The following is a 10207-nucleotide window of genomic DNA, read 5'->3' on the forward strand; positions in this document are numbered from 1 at the left end:
ATTATCTTTTCATGAGTTTGCCCCAATTGTTATAAATAAGAAAAGCTTACATATTATAAAGGGCCAAATGACCCTAGTTCAATTTTGTTACAAGCATTCTATTTGACGAGGAATCACAAGAAAATTGGTTATGTTTATTCATGTTAATATGAAATAAAAGAATTATATTTCTGGCACAAATAATCCGTGACTTATTACATCACTAATTTGACCAAAGAAATATATTAAATTAAAATCACCCTAAAGATACGATTATTATTATGGTATTCTAATGAATATATTAAATTAAACGCATGATCTTTTAATTAATTTATTTTCTTTTAAAGGACCATTTCGAATACTGCCCTAAAGCTTCCAGCGCCGCCGTTCGCGACAACCACGCCGGAGAACGGGACGATGAGCAGCAACTCGCCGGCCTTCCACCGCGATTCCGACGACGACGACGACCAGGGCGAGGTCTTCCTCGACGACTCCGACATCATCCACGAGGTCGCCGTCGACGACGAAGGTTCATCTTCTTCTTCATCATCATCATCATCATCGTCATCTCTCTCGCTTCTAATTGTATCAGAAGGTTTCGAAACACGCGCAGCTCCTGTTGGAGCGTCCCTACATATGGAAGGGCGTTGAGGGTGTCTTTAATTTCTTTGCTTTGGTTCCATTCTCGTCTGGTTTTGTATATGGGTCGGGTAGAAGTTCTGGGTCCTTCGTATCTCTGACTCCTCCGTTGTGTTTGCAGATCTTCCTGACGCCGACGATGAGGCAGATGAGGCAGGTGGGACTAATGCAATGGTTTTCTTCGTTTTCGTTTATCTGGGTTTCCTGAATTCATTAGGTTTAGGGGTTATTACGAGCGGGCGAATTCAGCGACCTTTGTGCAGTATAAATTGGGGGTTTATGTTGTTTTTACCGTCGGATTTTAATGGCTGATCGGCTCTGTTTTCAAATTTCAGAGGAAGCGGATGACTCTTTGCACATATTCACTGGCCACAATGGTAAGTTTTTCGTTCTTGTTCGATTGTGAGCACAATTTTCTATGCTTAAAATCCTGCTGTACACGGTTGTGATGCTAGTCGAGGTTGTAGCAGGAGTGTTAGATTCTATCTTTGGGGCCATTGTTTGTCTTTCAGTTGATTATGCCATTATGGCTATTTATGAATCGGTTTAAGAACGCAACCAGCAGTCTAGATAATGAATATCTGCTCTTTATGTGAAAAAGAAGCTGCAGTTTTTGTTCCACCAACATACAGACTGATCAGGGTTGCAGAATAGGACAATCAATTAAGAGGAGGGAATAAAGTACCAGTGCTTCTTGTGTTTCCTAAAGGTGTTCATGAGCGAGAGTGCAACCTCTCAGTGAAACAATTGATCCCTCTGTTGTTCATGAGCGAGAGAAACTCTCAGTGAAACAATTGATCCCTCTGTTAAGTAGTCATGCACCGTGATCACGATTGAGAGTTTTATTGTAATTATAATGACAATGATGCAGGTTCAAGTCAACATTGGTCTTGAGTCTTCATTGGGCGTGCCATAACTAAATCAGAATTTAAGTGTGTGGTTATTCAAAGTCTTTGGGTAAAGCTTTTTGCTTCGGAGAGTTGACATAGAGACTGGTGTGATAAAACTGTCCTGCTGTGTAGGTGTGAAACTCTTGATTGCTCAATTGGGTTTCAAATAGTGTCCAGTTGTTTATTAACTGCTAAAGGGGTGCTGAAGCCTCTGCAGTGAGTTGTTCTTTGACCGTTTAGTTCTTACTGGAATCACAGAATAACTTGGAAAATTGGAATGACAACTGTTTAGTCTTTGTTATTGTGGTTGTGATGGATATTAGTTGGACCTTTTGACTGATGTGTAATCTGGAATTTCAGCTTTTTGTGAAAATATGTTTGCATTTTATTGAGCAATGTTCATGGGAATACTCGGATCAAGAAGTATGCCATGCCTTATAGAAGTATTTTTTGACTTGTCTATTCTCTTCCTTGTATGCAGGGGAAGTGTACAGCCTTGCATGCAGTCCCACAGATGCAACACTAGTGGCAACTGGGGCTGGAGATGATAAAGGGTTTCTGTGGAGGATAGGTCATGGAGATTGGGCTGTTGAGCTCCAAGGCATGTGCATGTAGCCACTAGTTACTTCCTATTGCATATTGTTGATATTTTACTAGCTATTTGCACTCATGCATGCACAAATATGTTTGCTAGAAGACCCTAATTTTCTAGAGTTCCTGCAGGTCATAAGGATTCCATCTCTAGTTTAGCGTTTAGTCTGGATGGGCAGTTGCTTGCATCTGGAAGCCTTGATGGAGTCATACAGATTTGGGATGTTCCATCTGGAAATCTTAAAGGCACCCTTGATGGACCTGGAGGGGGCATAGAGGTGAAAATTTGAATTGATGAGATTTTGCTGCCTTGACACTTCATTTTCCCAAAAATGTTGGTTATGAGCTGTGTGATTACTCAGTGGATCAGGTGGCATCCCAAGGGACACATAATATTAGCAGGTTCGGAGGATTCCACTGTTTGGATGTGGAATGCTGACAAGATGGCCTACTTGAATATGTTTTCAGGGCATGGTAACAGCGTAACGTGTGGAGATTTTACTCCTGATGGTACTTATCTAGTCTCTTTGCTGTCGTCTGCTACTAAAGGCATTTTTTATCATTATCAACACTATAGCCCTCTTTGCCTAGGTAAAACAATTTGTACCGGCTCGGATGATGCAACATTGAGAATTTGGAATCCCAAGAGTGGGGAAAACATTCATGTTGTAAAAGGTATCTTCAACCCTTGGCAAATCTTGTTTGTTGAAGTATTATTTACAGAGGGTATGGCAGTTGATTCACGAGCTTGGAAGTAGCGTCCTAAGAAAGTAGTCGGTGAGGTCATATCTTAGAGTTCCAGGAGATGATAAATGACTTTTCTTGATTATGCGTCCTAACATTTGATCAAAGCACTTTTGAAGAATGTGTTCATTGTGAAGAAAAGTTGATGAGTTATAGTGTCTTGACTACATAACCAGAAAGGCCTTGCGTTTTTCTAGAAGACATGCATCACATGTGCCAGTATTTTTCTAGATGTAGCAAAAATTCAACTTAATGAGATGTTGTAAAAGATCCTATTCTTACCTCTTGCCACACTAGAATTGCTTGGATTTTTAGGATCCTTAGAATTCTATTTTGAGACATATAGTTCTTTCTGCTTCGATAGTAATTTTATTAGCTTTATGGCACTGTGTTGGATTGGCAGACTATAGCCTAGCATGAGATCTTAGCGAAAGAAGCTTGATTTAAGATTTTCACTGATAAAATGTCCAATCCAAAAGCTGAAATTATTAGGTGGAGAAACATAACATGAATATTAGGGCCATATAAACCACATTGACAAGCAATGTCAGATACTTTAAAATCCCTTCTCACATGGAAATCAGTCTGAGAACGGCAAGTGAAATTGATGAACGGGGTGGGGTGCCCACACTTGTGACATTAATTGAGGCGGAACCTGGCTCCCACACTAGGTTGGAAAGTCCGATTTAAAAACTTTTAGTAATAGGTGGAGGGAGATTACATCAATATCATGCCCATATAAACTCCATAGATAAACAAAATGGGATGCTTTAACAATCACATTTAGGCTATTTATTTCTCTTTGTTTGTTCGTCTAAAATCTGGGCAACCCACCCTGTGGGAAAAAGCTCCTTGTTTTTTTTTTTTTGGTCCTTTTTTGTTCAATTGGGATGACTTTCAGTGGTCTTGATGTGCTTGAAAACTTGAATTTGTTTTTGTTCCTCGTATCTGAATGTCAGTAGGTGGAAAGTTCAACCAATTAGGTGTGATTTAGGTCCATTACTAGTCTAAGAAATAATTTACACTCACCATTAGATTATTGACATGTGGAAGAATTTCGTTCATAAAACTAGCTCTAAACACACTTGTCACTTATCCAATGGTGAGTGTGTACCGACCCAAAAAAAAATAAAAATGGTGAGTGTGTAAAAATCTTTTTTAGATTGATGGTGGACTAACAATTATCCCAATCTATATGGTTTCCCTTCCTCCCTGTTCTCATAGAATCATTATATTCTTCCTTACATGATGAAAATAATTTTCTATTTCAACAAAAAAGCACTTACAGTGGAAACAAGTAATCTATATTTTAAAGATATTGTATCTGAGGTCAGAGGGGAGTGTGTAGCCTTTACAATTCCATCCAAAATACTTGACATCTAATCTGTTCTCTTTAGGTCATCCATATCATGCCGAAGGACTAACAAGCATGGCAATAAGCTCTGATTCAAGTCTTGCTTTTACTGGTGCCAAAGATGGATCTGTTCGCATTGTCAATATATCAAGTGGAAGGGTTCGGTCTTGCTTCTCTTCTTCTTTTTCTCCTTCTTCTATTATTCTTTTCCTAATTTTGTGCTTTCCATTTATGTCATTCTATCTTGAAGCATACATTGGTGTCAATGAAAAAGTAGGAGAAAAATTAAGTATCTCAGGAACTACTTCTGGTAGAATTACGGGGAGGGATTAGAGGGGTTCTGTAAGGATAATTCATTATGTTTTAATACAATCAGGATGGAATGCGATGGCAGGATGGATGAAGTTTTGAATTTAAATTAGATATTGCGGTTTTAAATTTGTTAACTCAGTTTGTTGGAGAATTTTACTTATAATGGCCCATCTCAGAAAACTTATCTGTTCTTGTGATGAAATAGCTTCTTACTCAGTAGTATCCATCCATCATGCCTTCTCCCTTGTGGATGCGCATGGTTAGGTTCTCTTGCTACTTACTCTGTGGCTGAATTTTAGTGCATTTTTTGTCTGATGACATTTATGCTGCTGATTTCAACAGGTTGTTAGTTCTCTGGATGCTCATGCAGATTCTGTTGAATTTGTGGGACTGGCTCTAAGGTATCACCTGGTTTACAAATTATTTGACCTAAATATAGATTAGGAGAATAGATCTATACCTGCTAGTCATGGTCTTCACGATAATATCTAGAGCTCAATGGTGTCAGTGAAACACTATGATAAGAGAAATGATAAATTTGCAAAGTGGACTATGATAACGACTTTAAGTGAAACACTATAAAGGCATGATCAGAGAAATGTAAAATGGAAGATTTAAGTAAAGGCTGGAAATAAATTCTGAGAGGTGTTGTTGTAATACTCAATCCCATTTGATTCGCTAATAATTGAAAATGCTTTTTAGGCAATAAAAGATAAGCACAGACTAGAAGCATGAGATTATAAGATAGATATAAAATAATGCAGGGAGTTTGCCTTTGAAGAAGGTAGTGAAAGTAGGTGGGATGTGATTGAGGATGGTAAATTAATTGGAGCCATTTTATGTTGTATCTTATAGTGAAAATGGACGATCAATTTCATTGATGGGCACACATGCACATATTCTTCCTCATGAGTGACAATATATAAAAGTGGGTAGATTCATGCATGAGGAGTGTATAAAGAAGGAAGATGCAGTGGTTTTTAAACCAAAATGAGTAGTAATTAGTTGCTTGAAGCATTGATCTATTGTTGTGGCGGTCAAAATAATGTGGGAAGGCAAGTGAGAAGTGAGGTCTTGGTTCTACCAAAATCTCGCACATTCCACATGGAGACACTGCTGAAGGGGTATATTAAGCATTAAGCATTAGCAAGTGAATGCTCAACGTTTTTTTCATCAGAGAAAAGTATTTGCTTATCTTCCTCCCACTGGAATGTGAATCTAAATCACTTCAAACAATAAAATGTTCACAAGATTATTAGAAATCGATCCGTATGAAATTCAGCAACTACTCTTTTTTTTTTTTTTTAACGCTTTGCAAACTCCTGTGGCAGCTCCCCGTGGGCTGCAACTGGAAGCTTGGATCAGAAGCTCATTATATGGGATCTCCAGCATTCTTCTCCCCGCGCTACCTGTGATCATGAGGTGTTTGCTTATGTTTCCCCTTTGCCTCAACTTTACTGATTGAATCTGTTCATCCAAATTGGATTTTCATAGCTGTCTTCTGCGCTTAAAATTGGTGTTGCTTCATTTGTGATGGACCTGGGGCTTGTTTGGCATCTATTATTATCTGCAGGATGGAGTGACTTGCTTGAGTTGGGTCGGTGCATCAAGATTTTTGGCCTCGGGTTGTGTTGATGGCAAAGTACGAGTGTGGGATAGCCTTTCTGGTGATTGCGTAAGAACATTTCATGGGCATTCCGATGCTATTCAGTCCCTGTCGGTGTCTGCGAATGAGGAGTTCCTTGTTTCTGTTTCAATTGATGGAACTGCTAGGGTTTTTGAGATTGCAGAGTTTCACTAAGGATAACACTTGATGCACTGTACATTTTCTGTACTCTAAAACTATGGTCTTTTCTTTTTGTTTTACTTTTTGTAGCAGAACCCCCCCCTTCCAAAAAAAAAAAAAAAGCATATTATCTTTTTGAAGCGGAAATACATTTTTATGCAACTACATAAGTAATGTACTACTTGACAAGATGAGGAAAGTATTTGTTTCGCAGTGTGATCAATTTGCATTTTATTAGAGCATTGGTTCAAGTATGACTTGATTGAAAATATCCAAAGGTCCTAAACCCAAGCCTCCTCCTTTCTTAGGAATACAAACTGTCTTCCAGCTAAATCTGGCCCCTCAAGTGTGAGTGACCCTTTCCAAAGTAAGGAAGTACATTTTTGCTCAACTTCCATGGTCATTTTCTTGAAAAATAAAATAAAATTACATCGGTAATTGGATATGCTTAGCAATACTGAAGAATTGCGTTAAGCTTTCTTTAAACAAGAGGGACCCCAACATATCTCCCGGGCGAAGAACCTTGCTCAAATCCAGAGACAGCCAAAATATTTGCCATCTGCAGATGAACCTCCTGGGTAGCTCAGTCTTCATGGGATCAATTTTCAGCCCCGACAGCTGATACTTTTCCAATATCTGCAAAACCACTCAAAAGATACTCAACCTTCCTGCCCAAAAATATAACAAGGTCATCTGCAAAACATACATGAGTGAGCTTGATCTCGCTACACAGGATGATAATGAATTTCCCCTGCAGCTGCAGCATCATTAAACAAGCATGAGAATACTTGCATAGTCATGACAAAATGATTAAAACATGGGATCTTCTTGTCTAAGCCTTTTCTTTTTAGGAAAATTACTTGCAAAGAACCATTCACAGCTATCGAAAGCATGGGATTTGTTTCACAAACCTGCATTTAACTAACGAAAGTTGCAGGGATCCCAATGACCTCTAAAACATTAAGAGTAAAATCCAGATTCAGAGAGTCGAAAGCTTTCTTTATATCACAGCTTTAATAAAGCATCGGAAACTCCGATTCAACGATAGTGCTTCACAATTTCATGGGTTAGAAGAATATTATCTGCAACATTTCTCTGTTCATTACACGGAGTATCAAAGTGCTTCTGGGATAAAACAGTAGTTCAAGATGGATCTCGAGTCTTCCTCTAAACGTCCATTACACTGAGTATCACTCCTACCCAGAAGACCCTCACAGAAAGAAATTGCTTCCTCTTTTATATAATCATACTCTTTCAAGTCTCTCACCGTTAGATTTGTCCAGCAGTCTCGCAATATTCTTAGCGTTTTCCTCTTTAACAACTATGAAAAAGGAGCCAGACCTCGGATCAACCTATTTAATACAGATGTCCTGGAATTTTTCTTTGAAAGTCCTTCAGGAGCTTTGAGATCAGCTAGTAGTGGTAACAAAAGGGAAAAGTATCCAAAAGTCCTAAACCTATCAATTCAATCCTAAACTTTTTATTTGCATCAATTTAGTCTAAAACATTTTCACATTGGTATCAATTCAATTCTTTTTTTTTTTTTTTTCCTTTTCCTTTTCCTTTTCCTTTTCTTTTTCTCTTTTTCCTCCTTTGATTCCTTGCAGCCGCCAAGCCCTCGCTGGCCAGTGGCAACATTAAGTTGTTGACACTGCACATGCCTCGATGAGATTTCTGTGACATTCTTTTTCACTACCACTGTCAACTAAATTCTTTGGTGGAAAAAATTATACGCTATATATACACGTGATAAATTGCAAATTATTCCTCATTGATTGCTTAGTGTTGCAGATTTTTCTACACTCAAGAATTTTCATGTCTCCCCCTCTTTTAGTATGCAGAGCATCTTCTCCAATAGGAGCGTAATTGAAATAAAAAGAGACAGCTTAGCTTTTCTCCGATTTCAGTTTGCTTCCATAAACTTTTAGCTATCACATGACATCCACAGTCTACAGCCGGTTATAGCTTCTTCTGGCTATTTCCCTCAAATATTTTCGGTATGTTATTAGGACGTCGGCTTTTGATCTTCTTTTTTAACATTTTATTTATGTTTTTCTTCTGAAAGTAGAAAATTTCCGTTTGTCAATCTGTTTATCTTTTACAATATGAACTATTTTGTCCTTTCTCGTCTGGTCAGGCCTAGCAGTTTGCAATACCGAAGAACTTGAATGGAGCCTTCGCGGTGAATTCTTCTTTAATGAAAATTTTCTTTTTCTTCTGACTCTACTACCCACATTATTATTTTCGTTTTCCTGTTTTGCCTTCACTAGATCATCTATTTTCAGTTATACCCTCGTCTTCCAAACGCACCCTCTCCTCCCCTCTCTTCTCTGCCTCGCCTCCACCGCGCACCGCTAGTCCCCACCATCTCCAGCGAGTACAGTGCCGGACTCCACGAGCGACTGCTGCCACGCCTTCCAAGATTAGGCCAAAAGGTGTAGTCGATGGACAACAGGTGAATATTCCTGTACTATCCTTGGTGGAGGCTAGGTTAGCGGTTATCGATTCAAGGACGCAAGGTATCCCTGCTTTTTCAGGGTAAGAAGGGGTAGAGAAAATATCTCGAGCCAATGTTCGAGTACCAGGTGCTTCGGATCAAGCCAGCAAAACTCAGCAGTCCGATTACCGGAAATTCGAGCAGAGAAGACCAAGAATCCATGGAACGGCGAGGAGAGCTATCCTCCAATATTTCGAGACTCGACGGCGGCAGCAAGCAAAGCAGAGGGTGAGCAATAGTAGAGAGGGGAAGAAAGAGAAGGGCTCAGCGTCGGGACCCAGCTTCGGTTAACGCCATCTGGGGCCTCGCCAGAGGGGGCGGAGGCTCGGCTGGCGGTGCTTGTGTCCGGTGGTCGTGTTTGGTGGTTGGCTGGCGGTCGTGCGCGGTGCGGCAGCTGGTGGGAGTTGGTAGTGGTGGAGACGAAGCTGCAAGTGTAGCAGAGAGAAAAGCTGCAACTGCAGAGGTGAAATTTATCTTAGCTTAGGTTTTAAATGAAGTGAAAATATTCTTATAAAATGTAATTTTATCGCATAATGTAGTGGGCATTACTTTATGGTATACTTATTTATATAGTAGTCGATGTTTCTACAAAAAGTAGAAACATCGGCCACAAATACTATTACATTCTTATTATCTTTTAGCATTCCTATCATCTTGAAGTGAAGTGAATTTATTTGTTAAGTACAATATCAATCACATAACGAAATAAAATATATTTAATCAAGTTAATAAATATAATTACAAGTTATAGTTTTCCAAATTTTTAAACAATATGTAGTGTTAATTTTCTTATAATTTTTCTAATGTATTTTTCAAATCAAGTAAATTAAAAATGAAATAAATATACTTCAAATATATCTACTAGTTACATAAACTATTTGGGTAATTGCATAGTTAATATCATTAGTAATAGATTACTATTTTGAGTAATCTACATCATCAATTCTTTTGACATAATTAGGTACCCTTTACTTCAACTTTAAATTAAATCAATAATCTCACTATTATGAGTTATATTCAAAAGGCCAAAGATTATAAAAGAACTCAAATTATATCCATCGTGATATAAATATTGTAAACTTTTTTTTTTTTTGTCATCAAAAGCCTTAAACTTGCCTATTGTAACATAAATGCCTCCAACTTATTTTTATGTCATGAAAAAGCCCAAACTTATGCACATTTTACGTATTTAACCTCTATTTCAATTTTATTCAGGGATATATTTGTCATATCAATATAAGTTTGAGGTTCTTTATGACACAATAGAAAGTTTGGGGTAATTTGTGTCACAATGGACAAAGTTTGGGGCTTTTAGTAACACAAATAAAGTTTGGGATTTTGTGTCAAAGTGTGTATAGTTTAGGGTTCTTAGTGGTACCCTATTCAAAATAATATAGCATAAAATTTGTTCAATA

At 38.2% G+C, this 10207-nt stretch overlaps 1 protein-coding gene across 1 annotated transcript; it reads left to right on the plus strand.

Annotated features, from left to right (window-relative positions):
• The first annotated feature begins 314 nt into the window (after positions 1-314).
• On the plus strand, positions 315-6375 carry LOC104444797 (angio-associated migratory cell protein). Its single transcript, XM_010058538.3, has 11 exons — positions 315-508; positions 740-775; positions 954-995; positions 1990-2109; positions 2232-2377; positions 2462-2609; positions 2691-2774; positions 4241-4356; positions 4852-4910; positions 5841-5931; positions 6083-6375. The coding sequence occupies exons 1-11, from the start codon at positions 397-399 to the stop codon at positions 6308-6310; spliced, it is 1182 nt and encodes a 393-aa protein (XP_010056840.2). The 5' UTR covers positions 315-396; the 3' UTR covers positions 6311-6375.
• The last annotated feature ends 3832 nt before the right edge of the window (positions 6376-10207 follow it).

This window comes from Eucalyptus grandis, chromosome 5, assembly GCF_016545825.1.
Source record: "Eucalyptus grandis isolate ANBG69807.140 chromosome 5, ASM1654582v1, whole genome shotgun sequence".
NCBI classification, from domain to species: Eukaryota; Viridiplantae; Streptophyta; class Magnoliopsida; order Myrtales; family Myrtaceae; genus Eucalyptus; species Eucalyptus grandis.